The sequence below is a fragment of the Psittacula echo genome, assembly GCF_963264785.1.
Source record: "Psittacula echo genome assembly, chromosome: 3".
Taxonomy (NCBI): Eukaryota; Metazoa; Chordata; class Aves; order Psittaciformes; family Psittacidae; genus Psittacula; species Psittacula echo.
This window is the reverse complement of record NC_137736.1, coordinates 9950232-9977557: the sequence shown is the minus strand read 5'-3', so window position 1 is coordinate 9977557 and position 27326 is coordinate 9950232. Positions and strand designations below refer to the sequence as shown.

General features: G+C 45.1%; 1 protein-coding gene across 1 annotated transcript in view; it reads right to left on the bottom strand.

The window, feature by feature from the left end:
• ARHGAP31 (Rho GTPase activating protein 31) overlaps window positions 1-27326 on the bottom strand; it is a gene marked incomplete at both ends in the record, with an annotated part of 54826 nt that overhangs the window by 13147 nt on the left and 14353 nt on the right. Inside the window, 3 exons of the mRNA XM_080613632.1 lie at window positions 473-555; window positions 5199-5343; window positions 5945-6047. Coding sequence (XP_080469758.1) covers window positions 473-555; window positions 5199-5343; window positions 5945-6047 — 331 coding nt within the window. The remainder of the gene's footprint in view (window positions 1-472; window positions 556-5198; window positions 5344-5944; window positions 6048-27326) is intronic.

Below are 27326 nucleotides of genomic sequence, written 5' to 3'. Positions count from 1 at the left end.
TTTCACATGAAGGAAGAAAAGTGTGTCAAGTGTCTGCAATGGCACAACAGGCCATTGGATGGGAGAGAGGACTTACAGCACTAGCATTTACAGGAGATGGCAGTGAACACCTGAACAACTCTGCTCTGGTGTGGCCAAGGATGGGGCATGAACCAAACAATCCTTAGCATGGTGGATGGGAAACAGAATGGGATGCTGCAAGAGGCGGAGGGCTTGGCTCTTGCCCAAGCACCTCCACAGGGGTCATACATGGCGAAGGAAGGTGATAGACTGAGGCAGGGAGAGCTTGTTTGATCTCAAACAACAGTCTGTTTGGTGATATTTAAATGCCAGATGAGTTGTCAGACTTGGAAATACTAAGTCAGCTTTTGGAAATTGACTCCCAGAAATGAACTTCAGTGGTGTTTCAGGCAACATTCCCTGGTGGTGGGGGTCACCACGCTGTTCAGCAGCTCGATGGGCACGTTCTCACCTGTAATGCGATGGTGGGAGCTCCTGGATGACATTCTGAATTCGTGCCAACTGCTCGTCCTCGGGGAAGCGGGATACTGCTTCCTGTGGAGATAAAGGAAACAGTCCGCCCTGGCAGTGCACTCAGGGGAAAAGAAAGAGAGATAAGGAGGGTCACACGAGACAGCCTGTCTCAGAGGGAATGCTCTCTTGTTATCTTACAGAGCTATTGGTAAAAGCTAGCTTGTGAGAGATCTGCTGCGCTGTTATTTCATGCCTCAGTACATCCTTCCCAGACATTGGGACACAGTGGTCAGTGTTCTGAGGAGCGGGGCATTTAAGGACTGAGTTTCAATTAGGAGTTATGTTTTTTTTCTTTCTTTCTTTATTTTCTTCTTTTCTTTTTCTCTTTCTTTCTTTCTTTCAACTTGGGCAGTGATGCGTGGAATAGAAGGAAAGAGAGAAATGGAAATACGGAAAAATTGAAAAATTGTGACCCCTTCCTCCCTGAAACTGTGTTAAAAATAAAGAAGATCTTTCAAACCCTGTGTTATGAAAACAGCTTGATTATACATTTTTCACATCCTTCAAAAGAAGCAGTATTTTGGCTGTCATATGAAGATAGCTGTAGGGATTGTTTGTGTGAGTTTGAATCTTTTACAATGGGTGAAGCCCTAGCAAAATCACTGTCCAGGTGGATTAATACATTCTTACACTCAGCGTTAGGCTAATTTAGATGGAATCAAAGTTATACATCACTGAGTAGGCGTCTACAGACCAAGAGCTTAGTGAGCCACGGTAAGCTTTGGTCTGCATTCCTAGGAGTTCACTGCATTGGTATTCATGTGCTCAGCTATTCCCTTTCAATATTTGTGCTGGGGAAGGGCAAACCACCAGTGACTTCAACCAATGCATGGCTGTCTGGAAGCTCCTGCCTACCCTACTGCCACTGGAGTTTGGAGTGAGTTCAAAGAAAGATGCCGGGACCCACGCTGAAAGCAGAAGCTTTGCCTACAGACAGACATCAGCACTGCTAGGACAGGAAAGGAGGGAAACAACCCATCCCAAACCACCCGCTACTTAAACATTATGAACCTGAAATTACCATCCACAATGAGAGAAGCATCTTCTTGTATCAGTCACTACAACATTCACACTGATGAGGCTGCCATCTCTCTTCGGGTCACTGTCCTTTTCCCAGCAAACCACTTCTCATGTACAACCACCAGCAAAGCAGACATTGCCAACTGAAAGCCCAGAGATGGGTATGAATCATGTTTTATTTCCTAACACTGGGAATTGAGAACTATGACTTCTGGTTTGAACTTCTCACTGGTATGCTGGCAAAAGCATACGAGTGAGCTCACTGGTTTGGTGTATATGACATGTGGATGCACTTGTTTTGCCCAAGTTGAAGGTAAGTTAACTCCTTCTAGTATTCTTACCCATAACTACAGCTCCTTTTTTAAAAACAAACCAAAACCAAAACCTATTACAATCAGCCCAGAAATCCTAAGTATAAGAACTCTTGTGATCTCCATACAAGGTTTCCAGATGAATGGCCTTGCCCAAAGATGGATATGGACAGAAATATAAACTTCAACTGGTGTTGCATCTGAAACATTAGATTTCAATTAGATCACAAACGGTATTTTCTCTGTTAGTGCTAATTTTCGCTCTCATATTTAACTTCCAAGTCTCAAAGACCTAATGCTTAGACAGCAAGTGAATATCAGCTTCTTTGAGGTCATGACCCATTCAAACCTCTGAGACACATTTCGGACCCATACATGTTGTGCATTTGAAAGCTGAGCTCTCCTCCAAAACTCAGGATTACAGCAGGACATAGAATTCCAGGAAGAACCAATAACTCCATTTATTACATGTCTGTTAATCAGAGTATGGATTCATGTAATTTGGGATTTTGTTTACTCCACTGGTGATGCTGGGAGTGCACAGTTCATAAGCACTGGTTTAGTCCATAGAGAAGGTAGGCTTGGCCTCCCATAGCTGATTTGCTCAGGGAGTACTTGGCCCCTTTATGCCTAGGCTGGAACAAGCTAAGCAGAGTCAACTTGTCTCTCCTGTGAAACAAGCACCCATCACTAGAGTGGCAAGCTGGAGAGCATGAGAGGCCATCATTTTGCAAAAGGTAATAGCCAGTGAGGTCATGACTGGGATGTTCCATCCATGAACTTGACACAGTGGTGACCAAAAGGCCAATCCCTCCCCAAGTCATTAAGAACTTGACTTTCCTTAGCCACAAATGTCTGAATCATCGTGGTGACTCAAAGCGGAGCCTATCCCATCTCAGAGACAGCTCTGACTGAGTCAGGCTGGGATTAGCATACATCCTTTACTCCTACCAGTGCTCTTCTGCCGAGGCACAGCTGCCGCCGTTCCCTGTTCAGACACCCCACGCATACACACGCTCTTAGCAGGTTCGCTGCTCCTTGGAGAATTGGTCTTTTCTCTTTCTTTCCTGCTGGTATCTGACTGTGCTTCCTGTCAGCTGGGTTACCCATTATAAATCCCCACTGAGCAGACTTCATGAATAATGGATTTTGTGGCTGAGCAGACAAACTGAAAAGCCAGAGATTTAAAAACCCACCCTTTTAGGTCAATCCAAAGCGATAACATTTTGGGGAGCTGGCACAAGATGTTAAAATCAATTGTTCCAGGTCGACCAAAGCATCACACTCAACCATAAGTGTAAGAAATGCTCATTTGAATTTGGGGCCGTTTAACCCTTTCCTGAAAGACATTTTCTTTAAGAGCTAGATGTGTTGATTTAATGTTGAAACATTTCTTTGAGAAAGCATTTGTAAAAGAAACATTTGGACAGCTACAGAAATGTCTTCCCTTTTGTTTTTGAATAAAGCTATTTACCAAATGTATCTACCAAAAATCTGCAAGCCATCATCATCCCCAAAGTGCACTTCTCAGCAAACATTCTTTCCTAAAAAAGTTTCCATCTAAATCTTCATGGCTCCTTTCGAGCTTTCATAAATCAGTAGCGATAGCCAGAAAGACAGCAACCAAATAGCTTCAACAAGAATGAGGCTCATCAGTAACTGTGAATGGTTGAATAATACCCTGTGTTTTCAAGATTCTATTCATCCTGAATGTCTCCAGGATAGAGATGCTATCTGATATGCTCAGGATCTCTATATCCTAAGGATACAGGTCAATTGTTCATATCTGCTCAGAATTTTGACTGAGTTTCAACTATACATCACCTTGAAACACAGACCAATCTTACTTAAAGTCTGGCATTAAAACAGCAAGATGCATATCTGTCAGGCATCACAGCGAGCCAAGTCCCAGCCCACGTTCCCTAGCTCAGCTGTAGTCCCTAACAACTACCTGACTTCTTATAGTAGGTTACTGCTTGGCTCATCCCGTCCGGCTTTGCCCTACAGCAAGCCCCCTTGCACACATTTGCATGCATCTTCCCACAGCAGGCAATAGGGAGCTTTTGGAGAATGCCTTTTTCTTGTGAGGATCCCATGGATCTCTCTCAGTGCCTTCTGTGCCATAGCAGTGCCACTTGTAAATACTTGATTCAGGATAGAGGCAGTGCAGACAGCACCACCTGAAGCTAAGGTTGGTTGCCACTTCCCTTTTCATCTGGACATGAGTTTGCAAAACTCCTCTACAACATCACTGGCTATGTCTGTCCCCTCCCAGCAAATGGTAAAGAGTAGGATAACAAGAAATTCCTAACAAAGGACGGATGTTTCTAAAACTGAGGAAACAATCCCATCCACCCATCCCAGATGTTTTAAGAACTTGGTGGATTCTCATAGCTGAAAATCCACTCCTCTGGCATGAAAGATTTCAGCCTGAATGACTAGATTTAGATTTGTTGGTGCCATAAACCACTGAAAGTGGATTTAGAGCAGTAAGAATCAGAAGACTATAACAACAAGCATAACTTGCTGCACCACCTTTGCATAAAACACTGTCATCAAAATTAGCCAACTCTCTTAAATAAAACTCAGGCTTTATGCTCTTATTTTTCAGCTCCCCCGCAGTCTGCTCCTAGGCTCCAACTATATCCATGTATAATCTTGTTGTTTTGCAGAACTGAGTAACTACTCTTTGAATTATAATCTCTTTAAACAAAGTTAGAGATGTCTGCTTGGCCAGCTGCCACTTTCCTCTGCCATTTGTATTTATGACATGATCACGATGGACCTGATAGCTGTAGCTGGCATAACCCATGTCATCATTTGTACTCTTGAGAAACTGTGTGGAAAATGCTACAGATGCAGAAAAGTTGGTGCTTTACACACAGGCTGAACCATCAGTTTGCAATCAGGGACTGTTGAAGGGACGGAGATGAGGAAACCTCACCCTTATGATTACGATCATAAGCCCCAGGTGATCCAGAAGCCTCTCACTGATGGACAGTAATGAGAAAAAGAAAGAGAATGGGCAATTCTGGGAGGAGGTGTGAAGTGGGGAGAAAGAGTAACAGCAGGGAAGTGATGCAGTGGGAAAATGAGGAAGATGAAGTAGAGGAAGCAGCAGAGAAACTGAGAAATAAACATGCAATGCTGGAAAGAAACAAGGACAGGGAAAGAGAGCCAGTACAAGACAAGAAGGGAAGAGCACTGAGGAGAAGTGTTTATACAGATGCACAAGAAGCCAGAACACTGGAGTGAATCCCAAACAGCTATCATGGAGGAACCTGCAGCACATCCACACTGCTGGAGAGAAATAAGAAAGCAAAAGGGTCTCACCGTGAATTTCTTGTAGAGCTCATAAGTGAGGAGAGGGTTGGGCAGTTCCCTGAAGTACAGCTTGCAGAGTGACCCCACGCAGTGGATGTCCTGGAGGTAAACTTCCCTTGTCAGATCCGGGCATTGATCAGAAACAAACTCTTGTCTGAAACAATACAGAAACATAACAATGTAGACAGTAAGAGCTGTAGCATCCCACTGTTCCACCCTAAATCCTCTTTTGCAGCTAGAAGAAAAATCAATATGGAAAGCAGAGATGTTTCTGCAGCCTGGCCCAGGTTGTCTCCTGGGATCAGGTCCTGAGGTTTCAACTAGTCTCTGGTTTCCCTAACATAGTTCCATGAGTAGCCCCCAAATGACATAAATACATTGCTTTGTCTTGAAGTAAGAGAGAACAACTCAGCATTTGTGCCTAGACCCTCCATGCCTTTCCCATTGATAGATACAGGGGGAGATATTTTTCCCGTTGTCGTGGTTTAAGCCCAGGCCGTAAATTAGAACCACGCAGTCTACTCCCCCCCCTCCCCCCCCCCCCAGAGGGATGGGGACTAATACCTGAAGTGTATTTCAGTGTTACCAGCTTCAGAGGCAGTTTGTCTTCAGCATCAGTGGAGAGCTCTGTTGGCCCCAGTGTATGCCTGAGGGACTATGTCGTGGTTTAAATTCAGCTGGCAGCTACGTACCATGTGGAAATGTACCATGCAATGTGACTGAATCCTGCTGGCACACAGACAGGTTGCCCTTACCTCAGCTTTTGTATGTTGGATGTCACTCCTGAGAGGCGGTAGATCCCATCCACGATGCCATGCGTCTCAATGAACTCCGCACAGCTCTTCAACACGTAGGGGACTAGGAGGGGAAAGCAAGTCAAGACGCCCAATAAATACACACTGAGAACCTCCACGAGTCACCCCAAGGGAGATAGTTTGATGGAACAACAGCAGAGGTTCTCTGCAATGGGAAAAATACAGGGCAAACCAAAAATAACCCCCACAAACTGGCCATAGCCAATTTGCAAAGTAAGGACATGCTACGGATGTGCCATGCCACGCTCATTGGCATATGACAATGACTAACCCTGAGGTCACAGAAACCTGTCAGAAGAAAGGTAGGGTTTCTCTCTCTCGGTTTTCCTTTTTCTTCCAGAAAAAGAAGTAATTTCATTCTAATTGAAAGCATGAGGTAAAGCATGAGGTCCTGGGAACCTCCCCCCTCCCCAAGATAGAGTTCCAGCCTCACTGAATTGTGCCAAAAGGTCTGAAGGGCTTGGATAAAACTCAGAGAAGCATTCACACTTCCATATAAGCCTACAAACCCACAGTTTAGTGCTCATAAACCCTCACAGAGGGGGTATAGAGTTCAAATATTGATGAGATCTGCACACTGACAAAATCTGACATTAGCTTCAAATGAGCTTTATCAACATAACCAGCCAAAGACTTAACCAGTCTTAAAGCCGAGAGGAGCCTCAGGCACAACATTTACATCCAGGCCTGGACCCAAAGCATATGTTTATTTTTTCCCTATTATATAGGCATAGGAAACCCTCGTCTCTTGGTCAGACCAAGCCTCCCTGTCCCCACTGCTATAACAACCCTTGCTGTAACAATAACAGTAAGAGAGCCCTTCCTTATTAGGTGCTAGAAACTACTGTGTATTTAATGCAATGCTTCACACAGCCATAAGCACAAAAGTCAGTAAATGCAATAGTTAAAGTTCCCTGCTGTAATGCTGACTCTGCTGCTCTGTTCATTTGGAAAGCTGTATGGAAGAAAACAGGCGAAGCCATACATTTGGAAAGCCAGGCACAGCAATTGCTGCATCTTTGTGACTCTACAAAGATAATGCCTCTGCTTGGACCTTCCCTGAGCTCTTCTGCTCGAAGTTCAGGATCATACTGACATATTAACGTGTGCTTCGTGAGGTGGCATCCAAAGACAGCACTCCAAGGACAGCCTGAACAAAAAACAGCTGGTACATTATTGTATTTCTCATGGATGCCACTGAGGCCAGAGCCAGCTCAAGAGTGGACTTGTCCCTACTAAGAAGCCCAGGGCACAGGCCCTGTTGAGGAGGCTCCCAGGGAGGTGCCTACCTATTGACACACTATTCCCAAGCCCAGTCAGTCAGGGGAGTGCTACCCTTCTGCTCCTGACTCTTACCAAGGGAAGTAAAGAGGTTCTTCTTATGTGTCCCTTCTCTTTTGGCAGGGATACATAAGATGACAGGGATTACTTGGGAGCCTGAATGATTCAAGCAGACTCATAATCCTCAGTTAAAGCAGCCTCTCCAAAACAACAAGGAAAATTTGACTTTATGGTTTTTTGAACAGGAACTCACAATGCAGGTACATCAGTCGTTCTGGGTCACAACCAAAGCCTTGGGCTGATTTTTAAGCCACTCAAGTTGTTGGTCTAAGACTAACAGGACCCAGCCTACAATAACAATGTTCATAGGAAACCATGAAATCACCAAGAGAACAGGTGAAGTCTACACAGTCAGAGCTTTGTCCACAGCAGCCATAGAGCTATATGATCTTCAAGGAAATTTGAAAAGGCACATCAGTGCCTTCTGGAAGGAGCATGGGGAGCATTCCTTTCAGCGCCTAGAGCACCTACTTCCTAAGAGGACTAGATGATGTGGAAGGAGACAGAGCAAAATAAAAGCATAGCATTTCCTGAAAATCCTACCAAGAAAAGCCCAAGTGACACATCAAGAAAAAAGACCTTCCTATTTCTGAGAACGACCTGATTATCTGTAACTGCAGTAGGGAAGAACTCAGATCATATGATGATGAATATACATACTAGAAATAAAATACATAAAGAAAATAGGCAAATGGCTTTAGGCCTCTTCTTCAATTCTGGGTGGTCAGGCTGTACCATCTTTGTGGCAGGAGCTATGCATACGTGGCATGTTCAGATTTCTTTCTTGGTAGGGGTCTCTGGAATAAATCTAATGTAAACAGCATAAAAGAAATCTAGACAGATCCAAGTTCACTTTAGATTTATTTGGGTGGGAGAATGGGTGAAATGCACTACGCTACTTTGGAAAAGAAGATATAATTGATCAGGAAACCTATTTGATCAGGACAGCCATATGAAAAGGTTTGTTTAAAAATTTAACAATCTTTCTATTGACGAAGTTCTTACGATGGTGCCTAGCTGCTATAAAAATGGGGTCCATGCCCATAGAGCCCTTTATTAGATAGAAACCTTAATGTTAAGAATAAGCACACCAACTAAAACTATATAGACTGATGTTTGTTGTGACTGACTTGACCTCTTGAAAGTAAGACCTATTAAATCACACTGAGTTTTTTGCTGAGTTTGAAGTTTCTTTGGGATAAATCAGGTCAAGAGGCCTCAGGCAGGTAAGCAAACCTCTTCCACACAAAGCAGAGAAGGGTAGATCCATCTGTTGAGGACTGGTAAGCAAAAATAAAAGGCCTGAGGGAAATAATCTGTTGCAAATGTATGAGATTCAGCCCGTTTTTAAACGTGGGTGAAGACTCCACAGTAGAGACAACCTATAGACTGCAGATACGTGCTGAGCTCTGCCAGTATTTCTCACTCCAGCCCTGCAGTTTTCTTTGCTTTTCAGCCCTGAGCTTCTCACCTATCTCTGCCAGTACTCTTCACTCATCATATACAGAGACACAGAGACAGATACACCAAAATGTGTGGCGGTTTTGTGATGTCAAAACCAAATCCCACATAGGACACATTTTACTTGGAAATGAAAATCACAGGCTTTGACCTCAGATCCCTGGAGGTGAAGGGACTGCATCGGCTTCCTGCAAAGCAAGCCCCTAAATGCAGAGCTTGTGTGAAACTGGAGCACAATAAATGTTTTCTTTGAGCAGGACCTGAAATTCCTGAGCAGCTCTGATCTCCTGCAAAGTTGAGTCTTTCGGTTACTTGAGGGAAGCTGAGGTCAGAGCAGCAGTGAGCAGCTCCCTTCCGTTTCCAGGGGGTTTCTGAGGTGGTTTGGTTATTTCAGACATGGTTCCTGATGAACCAGAGCAAAGGCTGGGATCAACCCTGAATGTGGGGATGTACAGACTCTAGCGTGTGCTTTACAATGGGATTTTATCAGCGTCACACACGTAAATCACAGAGCTGGGTCTCTCCTGAAGGAAGATTGGGCACAGACAGGGGTTATAGCAGGGCATGTGTGTGTCCATGCAGGCACAGAAAGGTGTGGGTTGGGGGGTATCCAATCTTGACGCTTTTATAATTAAAACTGTGCTGGAGGATTAGGAGTTGGAAGAGGCAGCTGGTGTCACACAGACCCTGCTTGTTCTGCCAGACAGCCAAACTGTCCTCGTTTAAAAATACAATAGAAACCAGATGGAGGAGGAGAACAGAGCGCAGAGCAAGGCATCAGTCAGAAGGGAAATTGAGTTATAAACACACTGCACACAAAAGACAATACTTCTCTTCCCCTAGACAAAAATAAACCGGAAGGGCAGCCACAGTAACTCGTTCCACTCTCACTGGATAGCACCTCGGTGTACACAGACATTCACCCTCCCCAGAGTCTTTTCCATGACCACAACTCATGCCACCTCCTTTACACGTGTGCTACTTCTCCTAGGTCAGGTATTGTGACTGTGACTCATTCCCCTTACCAATTCCTCCAGATTCCAGTGCCAGCAATGGGCACTGAGCATCTCTCCTCCCAGGATTATGGGATGGAGAGGGAGGGCTCTCCCTTCTCCTGTCCTTCCCAGCCATGGTGCCACCACCCAGCAAACCTCCCCATCAGCAAGCAAGGCACTCACTGTTTGCCTGACTGACAAAGGCTTCATCTGGCACAAGACTGAGCATTTTGGATTGAAGCTTTAATCACGTACCTAATTAAACCACCAAGAACCCAAGTAAGGAGGGAGTCCCCCCATCTAACAACCAGTGGGAGGATGCTGTCTGGGCCTCCCACCAAAGCATCAAAGAGCGAGAAAGACCCTGCTCCAACAGGAGATGCAAGCAATACTCTACACACTTTAGTACTGTCTTCTAGAGGAAACTGAGTCTCCATGGACTACAGAAGGAACCTAGGGAGGAGATTGCTAAGTCAGCTACCGTAACTACTCAATGTGAATACTGCCTAGTAAGGCTGAGCTTAAAGTCAGCTAACCTGGACTGGGTCGTGTCTTCAGGGCGCACTGAACTGAATTGGACTGAACAGCAGCAGGTTCAATTTGGTCTACTATATCCTTTTGTTGTTCTCCCAGAGGGCTCCTTGCAAGGATAAAAAAGAGTGACAGAGCTACTCAGGTCCTCCTTAGTGGTTGGTTTAGGCCACATGGAGGATATTTCACGTCCTCTCTAATTTTGTTTTAATTTTAGGTCAAGTAAAGGGAGGATAAAAGCAGACCTTTCATTTCACCTGAAATACCAAATTTTTGATGTTTTACTTGCAGGAAATAGTTTGGTTGTTGGTTGGGTTTTTTTATTTCTCAAAAAAAAATGAATCCTGTGCCATAAAAACATAAGTGAACATTTGGTTTTGTTACATATTAGTATTTTTTAAACTGGCTTCCATTGCCCTCAATAGCAGTGCATGCTTCCTCTCACGCTATGTCAATAGCATGACAATAAAGGTCAAACTAGTCCCTTGTTTCAATTTAAATGACTAAATTAGGAAATACTTCTTCCTAAAAAAAGAAGTGTTTCAGTCTGTACCAAGCAGGAGTTGTTATTTTGTACAAACAAACCCAACCAAACAGTACACGTTATAGAACATACTCATAGATTGACTTGGCCTTCTAATCACAGGAAAGGAACAGCATTGTATAAATGGCAACGTACTTGAGAGTCAGCATCTCTGATATGACATTTTTCTGTATTTCCTGATGCTTCCTACTTTAAATCACGAGCTTTGATGCTGATTCACTAGATTTATTATTTATTTTTGCTGATCTTCTCTGATTTTTAGGCAAAAGGTTGGCCAAGAAAGATTACAGGGAAGATCAAACTGTGCTCTCCTCCCTGCAGCAGTCAGAATTCCAGTTTGCCTCCCAGTGCGTACCCTTAATCCGTGGCAGCTAATGGTAAATCCTGCCTTGCCCCTAGTTCTCATCTCGTTTGTCTTCCATCTCCTCCTTTTCAGTATTGGCCAGGGATAGAAGGGACCACAGCATCTGAAACCACTGCAGAGGATTTCTCCTGCTCAGAGATGAAGTTGGCAGAGGTGGGGAAGGGAAGGGTTTGCCCTGCCTAGATGTAACTGCTACAAGGACAAAGAGAGGGCTTCAGTCTCCAGGATGTCTATGCAAACTTTTCACCAGCACTAAATTCATTTCACAGAAGAAGAAAAAATAAACTGTCCCAACACCAGATTCCAGTGTTTAGTTTGGCTGCTGGGCTGAGCTACCACAACCACCTATGCACACACACACACACACACCTGTGTTTGAGTAGCATAAGATGTGTCTAAACAATACCAAACAGGCTTAAAAACAAATCCTCCTCTGCTCCTCCCCCTTAGCTGCCATAAATACAGTTAAAAAGAGAGGAATAGCCGGCGCCAAGGTGATCCTGTCTGCATGGACAGCACAACTGAATCACCATGTAAGTCATACGCTTCATGTTTGTTTTCCCCTCTGCTTCTGTGGGAAATGTCTCTGCAGTGTCACAAAGGTTAGCACAACAGTGCCATTCCCTGCGATGAAAGCACTGTCCTCAATGCATCGTGATCTTGCTGGGCAAAGGCATAGGAAAAATGGATTTCAGGTCAGTCAGATGCTGTGAGCCATCACCGTTCATGGCCTGGGTGGGAAGCGGAAATGCTGAGCACACTGGGATGTGGCACGCTGATGCATTTCAGCACAGCCTGCAGGCCTAGCCTGAGTTTGAATGAAGTCAATGGCACCACTATCAAGGGGTTTATTTCCCATTGACATTATACCCAGCTTACCTCTCACATACCAAAATAAACCATATAGGAACACCCCATTTTCCAAAGCAGATCTGACAACTGTGATGTTCCAGGGAGAAACAAAAGAGCCCATGGCAGACCTCAGAGAAAGCACTGCACAAGCAGGCGTTAAATGCTGATTCTTAACCCCAGCGGTCATCATGCCCCTCTGAAACCTCACTAGTACCTTGACATAGCTGGCAAATTCTGTCATGCAGGCACTTTTGAGAAGAGGTTGTACTAAATAAGAGAATAATTTTGTTAGGAAAACATCCTGCTGTGGGTTTCCTGCAAAAAAAAGACCAGATAACTGAACAGGATATATCCACTCCTAACTTTTATAACTCTGGTACAGGCACCACAGAAAAGAGTGACTTCAGTTCTGCAGGCAATGAGCTGTGCACGTCCTCAGCTAACCATTTGAATCCTAACAGCTTTGATCCACAGCATTTTGTACAGCATCTTGCTCACCACAGCACATGCAATTGGGGTAATTCATTCTGGAGTAGGAGAAAAAAGACAATTTATGCTGTCTCAGAAAAGGGACTTGGGTATAAGTATAGAAAAGATCAGAATAGTTTTGGATCTGCATATAACACATTGATCAGTGTCTTGGTAAATGACTGGATACTATGAGGATAAGCAGGCTGTGAGACAGGAATTCTGCTGCTAACCTCGTTTCTGATGACACATACAAAACCCACTACCGAAGCCAAAGGCTTCATCAGTGCTGATAAAGTGTGGGAATGAGCAGGGCAATGGCAATGCTGCAGCGCAAGGGAAGCAATCTGCAAGGGAAAAGTGTGGCTAAATGTGGTTGGATGTTGAGCACTAGGATGAACAGTCAGTGATTTAGGCTCCATTTGTAGTCTTTGAACTGGCTGGTGTCTTTCATCCAGATCAATAAACAAGCTCATGAACTGCAGGTGTCACACTGTATGATGTTTTCCTTCCTTTCCCTGCTCACTTCATAAGCATGGACACCAATGTAAGCCATGCTAACCTACTTAACTGCTGGCAACAAAGCAAGAAAAATACATGGACTTTGTGAGGGGTTTTTTTCTCTTCTCAATGGATTTGGACCTATGTTTTCATTTACAAGGGCTTCAGAAACAAATTAGAAAACAAACAGTTCTCAGTCTCCGTCTTTTACCTGATCCTGCTAGCTGATGCAGACTTGCTCAGTTTCTTAGAGTCCCAAAATTACTCTAGAGGTGACCTGTAAACTATTACACCCATTTCTTGACTGTAAAAAGAGTGTAGAAAACAACATCTCCCTTGACACATGGGAGCTCTTACATGGGATTCTTGGGATCCCAAAACCTGGAGAAAGGCAATTCAAGTGGATCAACGCATACTCCCTACCTGGCTGTCAGTGTTACGTTGCTCCTTATTCCATCATAACTCTGACTTTGTAGTCTCAGGCAACATGGATTCTGTATTTCTCTTTATGAGGAAGCCTTTTGGGGCTGTTAGAAAGAAATTCTGGGTGCTTAGATCTTGACATGCACCTGAAAAATACCAGCTTGAACAGTTTTGAAGCCCTTTGTACTGTGCCTTTCATAAACACCACCTCCATACACTGAAATCTATAGCAATTTCTATAGGATACAGAGTTTGTCTGTGGTTTCTGTGCTGCTCTGTCACGTTATGTCACCATTAGACAGATCCTTCGTCCGTTTCCATACTGATGGCATGCTGGTGACAAAAGAACTGGTTCACACATATTCTTGGGAGGCTTCAGGGAAAATGCTGCTGCTGGTGAAGGGACAGGGTGAAACAAGGAGCTGGGAAGTTGCTCTGCTGCTGTAGCAAAGCGAGCTGCTCTGCAGTTCTCTGCCATTCTTTCCCAGGAAATTTCTATTGACCCTTTGAGGAGCAAGGATAGGCTACAGGTCCATCAGCACTCATGGTTCTCTTTCCACACTTGCTGCATTAGCAAGTAATTTACAGGCATATATAACAGTCACTCCCAAGCTTTAAAGCATACATCAGCTGTGCCAGCTAATGCAGAATGGCAGTGCTGGTGAGCTCAGGTGCGTGAAAAGGAGAGCAGGGCCAATCACCCCACTGACAGCTCAGGTTAATGTTCGGCATTATGTTAATAATAACATAATGTTCTTCCACTCAGGCCTCTCTCTGATCTTGCCTCTAGGGCTTTCCTATTGGAGAGTGGCACAGCGATTTCCAGAGGTTATCCCACATGGGCTATTTTACGGATAGCCAGCAACTTAGGGCAAAGAGCAGGGAGAATTGCTGAGGATCGTTATGTATCACAGACAGACAGATGAGAAGCCTAAACACAACCCCGTAAAAAACTGCAAATGAGAAGTGAAAGGCAAATGAAAACAGACTTTTGAGAAAAAGTAAATAAGCCTTTAAGATGTCAGTCCAATTGAAAACAAACACGCAAAGGCACTAGAAATAATCAGTCATTATAATCTGAAGCCAAGCAGCACAAAATCCATTCCATCTTTGCTCAATTGCTGAGCATGTATTTAGTCCCAGTGTTTTCACTACAAGGGCTGTCTGAGCCTGACCCAAAGAATTGCACTCATACAAAAAACATCATTGAATTCAACAGGGTTTTCCACAAGAGAAAGAAGAAATGAATCTGTTTGTCCTACTCTCTGCTACCTTTCTCCTGGCATGCAAATACTAGGTGTAGGAATGATAGGAGCATCCTACCACCTTTACAGGGACTGGTTTGAGGTTCAACACAGAATAGAGAACTAAGACTGCTGCTGGCAGCAAAAGGTCACCTTGAAATGCTCCTCCCAGCCCTGCTCAGAGGAGGCTGAAAACAGGTCAGTCTTTATTTGCAGAGATTAAGCTGTGGGTGACTTGGATTGCTGATATTTGTCTGGTGAAATGAGGTGCTGTTCTACCCATCCTAAGTAATGCCCATGGCATACGAGCACCACAGCATCTGTGTTCCAGCAGCATGGAGAAAATTCTGCCAGAAGCAGCACCTTGGTCAGACACACAAACTTCTATACTTAAATAAATGTATATCTATGTATATATAGCATATATATGTGTGCGCATATATATCTATGTAGAAATACATACATATACACATGTATTTTTACATGCATAAAAATACCTTTTTACATATATGTATTTTTACATATACAACTATATTCATTTATGTATGTATCTATGCGTGTGTAAGAGGTTTCATGTGCATTACCAGGAGGCTCTCCTTAGAGAAATAGCTTTTTTATAAAGTGTCAATCAAAGCCTAACACCTAAAAGTGGCATTTACAGAGTCGAAAGCTGCACAAGTCTGGTGTCGTAGATCTAGGGGATACATCAGTACATGCTGGTGGTGCTCTTGCTTGCTGAAGCTTGCTCTGCCAGTCATGAATAAGCCATTGCACAGACACTTTCTCTGCTCTCCTGCCCCAGGCAAAGTACATTTAGCTACTGCATTGCCCTGTGTGGTGTTACTGTGTTGAAGGCATTTCTGGGTGAAGTACTTACTCTCTGCCAAGGGAAGCTGTTGTTCTGCGATGGATCCCTCAAGCACACATGGATTTCTACATCAGCAAATCCAGAACCAGCCTCCATGGATTGGTCTCACTTGATAGCTAAATTAAGAAGGGTAGCCCTTTGGATAAGGGTCATTTTGGCTACACCTTTTCATCTCCAGAGGCTGAAGTCCTCTAAAGTGCACCTTATAGCCTTGTCCCCAGGGACTGTATTTTCCTTTCCATACACCAGGGAGGGTAAAGAGCTCAAAATGAGGCTGCTGAGCAGCCTGGCTCCAGCATCTGGATGTGGTGCTGCACCTTCAGGGCTTCTTTCAGAAACAGCAGGGAACACAGCACTGCTCCATCTGCCAGCCTTGTGGCAGATCAGCACTTCACATATGTTGCAAGAGGGCAGCTCCCCTGCTCTCCAAAGCCTGTGAGAACCATCAAGGACAGCAGAGGAGGCAGAACAGCATTTGCAGATGGTGTCACACAACCTCCCAGCCTTCTGGAGGCTGATGCTGGGCTGGGATTGTTTAGAAGAAAACATTTCCTGCCATGCTGTTTGTGTCTGCCTCCACCCCAGGATGTCGGCATGTAACTACTGAGATGCTCCCAAGCGTACAGCATGGTTTCTCCAAGGCTGACCTGCAGGGACCAGACCTCCATGACTGCCTGCCAGAGGGGCTAAGGGCACCAGAAACAGAAACTGGTTCTGTCAGATCAGAGATGAAAGGAGACACAATATGGCTTTTACAGGAGAAAAGAAATAAAGCTGAATAAAGTATTACAGCAGGATGCTATCTTCTTATTTCCCAAAAAGGCTTGTAACCTCTCAACTAGCAAGGAAAAGTCAGGAGAGATATCTACCTATACCTATAGAAAAATATCTATAGATATCTATCTATATCTGTCCTTGACAGGACAAGAGGTGGTGGGTTCAAGCTGAAACAGGAGAAGTTCAGGTTAGATGTAAGGAAGAAGTTCTTTACTGTGAGGGTGCTGAGACGCTGGCACAGGTTGCCCAGAGAAGCTGTGGCTGCCCCATCCCTGGCAGTGTGCAAGGCCAGGTTGGATGGGGCTTGGAACAACCTGCTCTAGTGGAAGGTGTCCCTGCCCATGGCAGGGGGCTGGAACTGGATGAACTTTAAGGTCCCTTCCAACCAAAACCAGTCTGTGACTCTATGATTCTATACACAACTCTTCTTTGTATCCCAGGGCGCTCCTGCCCTCGGTGAGAGCAGTTGATCCCATGGCTTTCCTCCTCCACAGAAAACCCCCCCAGTTCCACATGGGATACAGGCCTCTCCCTCCCTTCGTCTTTCAATAAATACACATGCCGGGGTTATCAACTTGAGGGTCATTCTCAGTGCTAACAATGGAAAAATAGCAATATCCAGCTGTTACTAAAGTAGCAAATCTGGTCACTTTGCAATTGCAGTCCTTGGTTTCCAAGCCCCGCAATGGATTCCTGAAATATTCCATATTTTGCTTTTTGTTTTCCATTTGTCAAAGGACAGGCTCTGAACCAGTGTGAAGAAAAACAACCTTTTCACCCCACCACCGCACTATCTCTGCTCCAAGTCAGGCCAGGTAGTGCTTATCATTTCCTCTGCACAGCAAACACCAGTGTGCACGCGTTTCCTGCCTCTGAGTCCTACACTGCAAGCTGACATTGTTTTCAAGGCTCCCCTTGCTTGGAGGCAGGAGCAGCTCTGCTTCCTGTTGATGTCAGGCCCCTCTTCCTCCCAAAGCAAATGGGCTTCCTGCCGGCATCTGTGTCCTTTTCCATGAGGACTAGCTGGAGCCATTTTCCTACACAGCGGCTGTGGGGGGAATGGAGGGGGAAGGTGGTGGAGACAGGGATGTAATGGGTGGGAGCAGGGGTGGATGGCTTTTCTCCTACTGGTGTTGAAGAACATCTGGGCAGCCTCTCAATGAGGAGGAGGGAGAAGAGATAAGAGGTCAAAACAATAGAGCTATGTCTAAGGGATACTGGTATTTGCAAGCACCAGAGAAATCGCATATTAGCAGAGAACATCAGAGACTAATTACAGCTGCCGATTTCCCACTGCTAAGGAATGTAAGCTCACAAAAGAAAAGCTACAGCCACAGCCCTTTGCTCCAGCGGCATTGTCATAAGCTGTGGGAGATGCCAAGACCTTTACACCAGACCATTGCCTTCATTTGTACTCTTTCAAATGGAGGAATCTCTACTACTGCCAGCACTGTTTAATCAACAGTGGAGAAACTGGATGACGACTGCAGAACACGGCTTACACCAAGCTGAAGACTGCCATTGCATGAGCCACTGCCTCAGCAGAGAAGGGAAAACCAGACACCATTTCGGACCTCCCATGGTCCATGACATTCAAGGTTTGCATTTCTCCCATTAGAGAAGCTGATGGGCTCATCCCAGCTCCCATCAGGAGGTTATCAATTCACTGCACAGTACAAGAAACAGCCAGGAATGTGTGATTCCAGGCTTTGTCGTGGTGGGGACACACAGAAGGGGAGAGCACGAGGAGCACAGCCAGACATGGGTACCACAACCTCACACCAGGGTAAGGAGCTGGTTTGCATTAGAACATGTTCCTCTGAGGCTTACCATGACTGAGGAGATACAGTCCCCCAGCATTTTCTACACCACATCTAAAACTATGGCCAAGAAGGTGGGATGGGGAAGGGGTTTACTAAGGCATCCCTAGCAATAACCAGAACAGGTTCCTTGAAGGCTCAACTACTGCTCCTAATGGTCCTCTGGAATGAATTTCATGTATATTTCAATAAAATATATTGTTACAATGTGGTTTTTCCCTTCTTTTCCTAGCAGTTTCTTGGTCACCTTCCTGTGTCGCTCTAGGAACTAAGCAAAGGGTTACACTTCCAATTTCAGGACATACAAAATTACTCCAGCTTTATGCAACTGCAGCCAGCAGCAGATGTGGCCTCAAATCTGGCCGAGAGACATTGGAGTTGCAAGAGGATGAACTGGGGCTTAGTTTTCCTCACAAGAAGAAATTCTTACTCAAGGTCCAATTGCAAAACATGGATGGCTGGGTGCGGGTGTGAGATGCCGAGGAAAAAAGGCCACCTATGTTCTCACAGCAGAAGTTACCCAGGGCTGCTGAGATACACAGTGCTCACATTTAGGTAGGCATTCCTGGATGCAGAAGATGAGCCCTGCATAGCTAAAGTCAGCTGGAGCGGTGCCACTGCTCCCATATGAGTGTGGGATAGGGGATCGGGAGAGGAGAATTCCCTGTGCTTCTTAAGGAGCTCCAGCCTACAGAGTGCCAGTGGCTTTCCTGGAAGATGCCTAACAGCATCAGCTAAAACCTGCGAATGCTTTGTTGGGAGCCCATTTCCAAAGGTGTTTTGGGAGCAAACCCACTCTTTGATGAAGGAGCATGCAAAAGAAACAGGCTTCACCAAGCTCACATTTTCCTGTCACACTCTATTTTAGTACAGCTTGCTATTCGTGAATGAATTACCTCAATCCCTCTTAAGCAATGCACTGACCAGGAAAAGGGCGTGGGGTTATTAATGGAAAAATCCTTGAATCTTTTAGCCCTGTAGTGCGGCTACAGTTACAAGGAAAACAGGATACCAAGCTGCATGCAGGGAGGGGGAAGAGAAAAGGAGCAGAACCTCTAATGATCTACAGGGATTGACTCTCAAGGAAGAGCAAAATGGTGGTGGCAAATAGGCACAGCTGGCCTACAGTACAAGGAGAGGAATGACTGCATGCAATAGTGGTCTGCACAAGGTATAAAACACCACTGGATGATCAAGGGGTGGTAACTAGGAGTGACAAAATGATGAGGGGAAATTTAGGTTGAACAGTAGGAAAAACCTCCTAAGAGCAAGACGTAGCATCATGTCGAATTGCCTTCTCAAGGGATGGAGTGGGAGCCATGCTGCCTGGACACTTAAATCAGGCATGAGATTACCCTGAAGGGAATGGTCCTGCACAGGCCCCTGTGACAAGGACAAAACAATCTCACTGGCCTTCACATGTCACTATCAGGCGATTCCACAAGGAGATCCCCTGGAAGAGCTTGCTGTGCTCATTATAAAGGAAAGCATATAGTGCCAGCTCTCACTGCAACAAGGGACAACCGCAACCAGCAGCTGGAGTTTAAATTGGATCCTAAAGCATGCAGGAAAAAAGGCTCCTTGAAAATCTTCCAGCAGAATGATTTTCCAGTGGGGAACTGTGCATTTCACAGGATCAAAATGCTTCACTGAAACGCAAGGATTCAGCTTGATTTGTTAACCAAAAAAACACTCGAATGTATTGTTTCTAGAAGGTGAAATGTGTTCACTTCCATTTCATTATTTTCAATGTAATATAACCTTTGGGGGAATTTTTATTTATGAAAAGTTTCTACTTCTTTATTCTGATTCCTGATAAAAGGAAGTCTTGTGGTAGGGGAAGATGGAGCACAGTGCAAAACAGGAACTGGCTCTGATGGATATCAAGTGATATCATCAGTGACTGGCTAGTGTTTGCTCCTCTCTGTATACTTCTGAGGATGGCAGCACCGTTCTTTGCAAACCGAAGTGCAAAAAATAGCTTGGTTCTTGTCAATGAACAAGAGAAAAAGGAGGTGAGTGTCTTAGGGTTTGCTTTTCAACCTCAGCACACAAAAAAACCCTCATTTGAAATCTTGCTTGTATCTCACGTCTCCCATTGTTAGGATAAAAACCCAGCATAGTCTCACAGAATGTGCTTTGCTTCCATCAGCAAAAATCTAAGCCCTTGGCAAGGAGTCATGAATTAACAGAGGATAAGTATGGTTCTTGTCCCATAGGTGCAAAAAATGAGAAACAGAAAGGAGTTGGCAGCTTGAAGTCATGGATCTGGTTAGTGGAAGAGCTAAAGTTAGAGCCCACGGCTCTGTTTCCTGCTCTGTAACTAAACCACGCAGTCAGTTTTCTTGTGTCTGAACTCCTGGCAAATAGAAACCTACCTCCATAAGTTCAGAAGTTGGTAAAGCACACACAGATTGCAATAATCACTGACCCAGGAAGGCGAGGTGAAACTTTCACGCACATGTGCTTTACTGGGAGAGGCTCCCTTCTTCCAAAGCTCCTACCAAGAGCCTCCCTACCCAAATTTCTAGCCAAAATCTGGGCACATGGACTAAAACCATAGAAGGAAATTTGACTGATAGATCACCAACCAGATTCTTGGAGCAACCTCTTGGGCTGGTTGTCCTGAAAATTAGCTTTGTAGGAAAAGAGCAGACTTCAGTGCCCCTGTGCCTGGGAATGTTTGGAACTGAATCCATGCTTTGTGGCTTGGTCTCACTGCTAATTCTTTTCTTTTTTTTCTTTCCTCTTGAATGGTTCTCTCATAACTAAATACCACAATAATGGAAAGAAGCTACCCAGAGGCCGTCTGGGGAGAAACTGCACTATTTCTGATCATTTCAGGGAAGAGAGATTGGTAGGGGGTGAGAAGAGAGGCTTGAATGCACTGGAAAAGATGTCCTGTCTGTCCACTGATCAGTTATACCGAACTTCTTCCATTCCCTCTTTTCTGACTTCTTCCATCTCCTCAGCCATCCATTGGTTTCTTGCTTTACCTTTCATTTTCATTTCACAGGGCACTCCATTTTCAGCATCATTTTCTTCCCATGGAGACAAAATTCAAGTCCCACCCTTGGGACCTGGAATGAGGTTTAAAAAACCTCCCCAGCAAAAAGGCACTGGGATCTTGCATTTACGATTCAGGCCCATATCTTCTAGCTGCAGCTCTGAACGGGATAAAAGACTTTTGTTCCTAGCTTTTGTTCCCTTCGCTGCTCCCTTGAAATGTCAGCAAACACGATGGCTTTGTTGATGCCGTCAGGGTGGTCTGCCTGCTTCCCACGCTGGGCATGCAGATTGGGTAGCCGTGGAGCAGTCAGCAGTTCACTGGGTGTCTCCTCTAGGATGTTGTTCCTCACACCAAGGCAGTGGCCTGGAGCAGCAACGCTGCCATGAAATCAACAGAAAACAAATCCACCTCCAGCTGCCCTGGCTCACACAGGGACACGTAGGCTGTTTGTTTCAAACCAGCAGCTGCTGACGCTGCCAGGGGGACAGGAAACCATGCTGGGAACTCAGGGCTCTCCTCGGATATTGGGATGGATATCCACCCCTTCAGACATTCCTCGCTTTGTCTGGAGGAAGGCTCAAAACATCTGCGTTGCTGCTGCCTCCTGAGCCAACAAACTGCAGGGCTGTCAAAGCGCACAGCCCTCACGGCTGCTCTAGCTCTCTGCTCACTTCCAAGTGGAGATGGTTTCTTTCGAGTCCAAATGGGGGATACAGGCATGTCCTTCCACAGACACCTCCTGTCACTCTGGGGCTGCACTGAGATGACCTTGGATGTCCCTGGATACTGACTGTTCTTCAGTCAGCACCGGCTGCACTGCAGGGTAGGGGTAGACAGCACTGCTGGCCATGCTGACCAGTGTTCCCTGCAAGGTTATAGGAACATTATATGTACCGTGGGAAGTACCCACAAAATGTGTCTGCCTGCTGTCACAGCATCACAAGAGGGATGGGGATAAAGATAGGCTGTGAGTCAACTACCAACCACAGGCCGTATGTCTCTGCCCCAACACAGGAACCACTTTTAGCCTGTACTGCCCAGCATGGGTTGCCTTAGCATCATCACTCCTCTGCCCACCTGAAGTGTTTGCATCAAGGGTGATCCTCAGGGATTTCAGGACGTTCGTCCTGGCCTCTGCTGTTCTGAAATGACGTGTTTGGCTCCAGCCTGCAAAGCCTGAATAGAGCTGCTCTACTGCACCTCCCTGGCAGATATGATGTTAGGGATGTGATCATACTTAGGAAAGAGCTGAGGCCCTTCCTGCTCTGTGCTCTGTACCTCTCAGGTTCAGTTGATCTTTTCCTATCACAATGCTTTTCCTCACTGTTTATTATTAATTCATTTTCTCCAATTACAGAAGACAAGGCCCTGGCCCAAGAGGAATTTTGCAGCATGTCTCAAAAAATATCCTATTTGTCTGCAGCTTGGCTTCATTTAAGGAAAGTCATTCTGTGGTCAAGCACTCTCAAAACAAACAATGCCTTGTCTCCAGATCTCCAGAACCTCACATCCAGGCACTGTCATGGAAGCTTTCAACTTGAATACTCCTCTGATACATATCCAGCCTCACTGATACTTCCTCAGCAGTCTGTCCTTCAAAAGATTTGGGCCAACACAATCTACTTCTGTTGGAGTTGCTGCTGCCACCATCTTCAGTGCAGCAAATGACAACAGTGCTACCTGCTGTTGACAAATACACTTAAAATTTGGTTCTTTTGGGTTTTTTTCACTCTTTAGAACAGTTGTGTTCTGGTGCATTCCTTGGACTTCCCTGGAACTCATTCATGGCTCACTGTTGGTAAAAGGGGAAGTGTGGATATTGTGAAAGCACTTTGACACAGGGCTGATTTTCAAGTACCCATGTCATGTAGACGTTGCTTTTGTTCTGCTGTTTCATCATAAGCCTCTTTACAGCTGGGAATACTTGCTGTATATGCAGATTTGAAGTACTTCCACACTAGTTGGCTGCAGCATCCCAGATTTATACTAGTGTCACTGTGGTCAGAGGCTGGACCGATGCCATGCAGCCTGTGCTTCTGGAGGAACTCAATGGTAAGAGGCAGGATGCTGAAATGAAGGCAAGGTGTCAGGGTGCTACAAGGTACTGCAAAAACTTCTCAGAGCCATAGTAACAAAATGAAGACACCTTTTCTCTGCCAGCATGTAAATCCCTTATACTTCTTGTGTCCCACTGTGAGCAGGGACATGTGTCCCCCACTTGAAAGGACACATGGGGTGCCAAGAGGGTGCCAAGATGGGGTGCTGGGAAAGGTCTGTGGTCCAATGTTCCTAACTGGGTCCCTTGGCTTGGACAGCCCTGCTCCCTCCAACTTTTCCACACAGCCCTGTACTTTCCCTTCTACCCCCTAGCTTTGTACAGGAGTTGGGTGTAGGGCATCCAGTCAGGCCAGTTGTGCCTCTGACCTACCTGAGCGGAATAGGAAAGGAGGGAGACACATCAACACGAACCCATGAAGTGCAGATATAGTTGTCACAGAGTATAGACCAATGCCCATGTGTCCTGGACATAGCTGCTCCCAAGTGGGGTTAGAGCCTAGTTTCACATGCAACACTTGGGGCATCCCAGGTTTCAGGACGTCTCTGAATATAGCTGGGAGTCAGTTGTATGAATATCAGACATAACACACTGCCCTTGATCTGAAATGCTGGTCACAATGGCATGACTTAGCAGCCCAGCCTGGTTCATAAACACCTTGGGTTTACAGTATGCCAGCAGACATTTGAGCGGATAATGAGTTGTTTGACTCAGGTTGGAGGGGAAGATGGCAAAGTAGGTGGGAGTCACACTCAGGTGTACATCAGCAAGCTTGTCCTGCTCAGAAGAAACAAAGGAAGCATTGCAAAAGAAAGCAGCATTCCCAGGGAATCTGCTTTTGAATCTGGCTTGCCTGGCCATGACCTGAGACTTCTTTATAAATTGCATCAGGAAGGCAGCACTGGCCAATAGAACACAACAGCTAATCTTAAAATGTGAAGAATATCCATTATGCGCTCAGCTAGTGACATTTTAAAGCCTATAATTTTTTGCATCTGTAGTCTCCTGGCCTGTAGTATTTTACTCTCCCTTCCCTTGGAGCCAGGCTAAAGACAGACTCATAAAAATCCTGCAGGAGAACACTCAACAGGGAAATTGAACTCGGGCATCTCCACTTGAGAGCAATTGGAGAAGAATCAGTTCAAAGTAAGCTGAGCATCTTCATCTCCCACTTTGGGCAGGAGACAAGCAGAGGCCAGAGCTGGACCTCCAGAATATAAACCAAGCTGGCTCTTGAGATACTGAGAACTCAAGTGCAACTCAGGTCAGCTTTGTGGACCTGTAGACCTTTGTGAACAACAGACACAAGGCTTTTTTCTTCTGATTTCAGCTTTTGTTTGGGAAATTACTTCGATTTTGTAGCACTTGGGTGACCTCAGTCCTCTTTTACAGGGGGCTTGGTCACTCTTGACAGGAATCTTTATATAGGCGGTTAGTAAAAGAGAATTGGGGAAGTGTGAATTGAGGAAAAAAGAATGTTATAACCTTGCTAGCACAAAGGCAAAAGCCATCGTGCACACACCAATTTAGAAGCAGCAACAGTGAAATCCTTTGAAGGGAAACAGCAGTGATTTTTATTATTGCTTTATATGAGTTCTGAATGCTGCAAAGTTAAACAAAGCAATTATAAAGCTGTGTATTTAAAAATGCTTGATGTTTCACAGTCTTTGAGCTGAATCAGGTATCCAAACATCTGGGGACTGCAAAATCCATCAGGAAACACAGACAGATGAGACACATCATGACAGGAAGGTTCAGGGCTGCCACTGGAGAGACAAGGAACAGCAGGAGATTCCCGCAGCTTCTTTTGGGTAAGAAATGTTAGTGCTACATGGATGTGTACACTAAACAAAAAGAGGAAGAAAAAGAGAGGGTGAAAAAGGTTCTTGCTAGCCTCCTGCTGTTCTGTGTCTTTCTCACTTTGCTCTGATCTCTCTGTACATGTCACTGGCTGGCAGGATGGCTGCTTCCTGATTCATGATTTCATATTTAATTCTTTCTATAGAAAAGGAATTTACAGGAAATTATTACAAATGGTTTGGCCACACTGCATCAAGTCATTGGAAACTATTTCATTACCCCTGACGGGGATTTTTTTCCCTCCTTTAAGAGAGAAGTTAGATGCTTTCCTAAACGCTTTCCAGACTTGAGCTATTCACAGATTGCAATGTGCAAGGCAAACACAGCTCAGGCCTGGAAGAAAGAGGCTCTCACACTGGACACCCCAGTAGCCTGGGGCATTGCAGGCGGTGTCCTCGGCAGCGTTTCCTTTCAGAGAGCTGTTGCTGCATGAAAATGCTTTGGGTGTAGCAATCCTGTGCTCATCCCACAGGCACTTCATGAAAGAGACGACTGTTCCATGTTGGGAATTCAGAGAAACCTCTGGCCAGCAGCGGCTGCTGGAGGCGCCCTGATTAAAGCCCCATTGTTTTGCCCACTCCAGCGGTCCCACTAAACCACTCCCTGGTGAAGCTTCTGTCTGTCCAGTGGTTTGGGAAGAGGCAAGTAAGTAAATATGGTCGTTGCTGGGAACAACAAAGATTGGGGGAAGCAAGAAAAGAGGAAGCAACAACAACAACAAAAATCATTTAATGCACTGTGCTTCAAAGGCAAATGCCAAGGAACTGGGTTTCTGGGCTGCGTTTCTTTTGTGTTTCTGACTCCTGGATCTTGCTGTACTAAGGGTTTTGAGACACTAACAAACACATTGCAAACACAAGAAGGGGTGTTGCAGGAAAAGGGTGTTGAGATCATGCTTAATCAAACTTCCTTACATTTTGATAGCTACAGCACTGCCGTATAAGTCAACCATCTTTGCCTTTGCAGTTCTCTGCAGCCAACACAGCTGAGCCGCACGCTTCACGCCAAGGTCCATATCCTGATGTCAGTACATGGCTGATGGGTTTCAGAGAATAAAACAGCCAAGCTAAGTTCACCTCCTTGCACAGGTCTATCTCAAAGGGGAACAAACTACATGATTTAAAAGCAGGAATTTATTGGAGACTGTAAAATCAGAGACGTTTTGCTTCCAAAGCAAAGGAAGTTGAGGCACTGCATGCCTTCAGCAGGCAATGAAGCTGAGCACTTTTGAACCTTAAGTATTGAAAGCTTATCCAAGCGAGACAAAGCTGCTCTTGCTCACACCCATAGACTCTGGAACTGATCAGAGACTGAAGCTCATTTTAACATCAGTTAGGCACCAAAGGGGGAATTAAAAAAGGAATTAGCTGATGAAAAATGCATCACAATGCAGTAAATCAGTGGCATCTCCTTGCACTTTCCAAGACCAAGCCTGGCTCAAGGGCTGAAAGGAGCCAGAAAAATATCCCTCACCTCTCACCCTGGCTCAGTTTTGGATAAAAATCTGGAAGAAGAGTTTTGGATAACATGAGTTGTTGTCACTGTGACCGTCTTCCTTTACACTCCACTGTTTGTGATGAACACTACTCTGGTCTGTCTTCTGGCTTTCTGTACCCAGAAAAGCATCTACTGTACCCCTACTAGCAAAGCTGCCAGGATTTTGAACTGTGGGACACTCACAGCTCTCTCTCTTCTACCATTCTCTCTCCTACCAATTGGCAGTCTCCAGCTGTTCCAATACAGTCAGTTTTGCACTCAGACCAGTTTTTCCAACCTTCTCCTCCTCCATTTCAAGCATATTGGAATCCGCTTACATGCTTTCTCCACTCCACCTTTGTCCTTAGTCCCTTTGCCCATTTATTCCTTTCTGGTCTCTTTTCACTTCTCTGCCACACTTTTCCCTTCCAGCTGTTACTTTGGATGCATTATCACTAGCTTCTATCCATAACCTAAGGTTGGGCCTGGTCCAAAAGCAAGAATCAACCGAAATTGTGGCTGGTGACTTGTAAGGGCCTCCTTTCCATGAGCCAGTAATGAACCATACCCTATGGTGTGCAAAGAGAAAGCTGTGTTGTTGCATATTCTCCCTTCTAAACCAGGAACTATAAAATGAAGATTGCAGTCTTACAGAAAGTCTTTGCAGCAGTTCTATTTCCCTCCCTACACCCCTGCTTTTGCTTTATTTTTGCAAGATTAACAGAACTAAA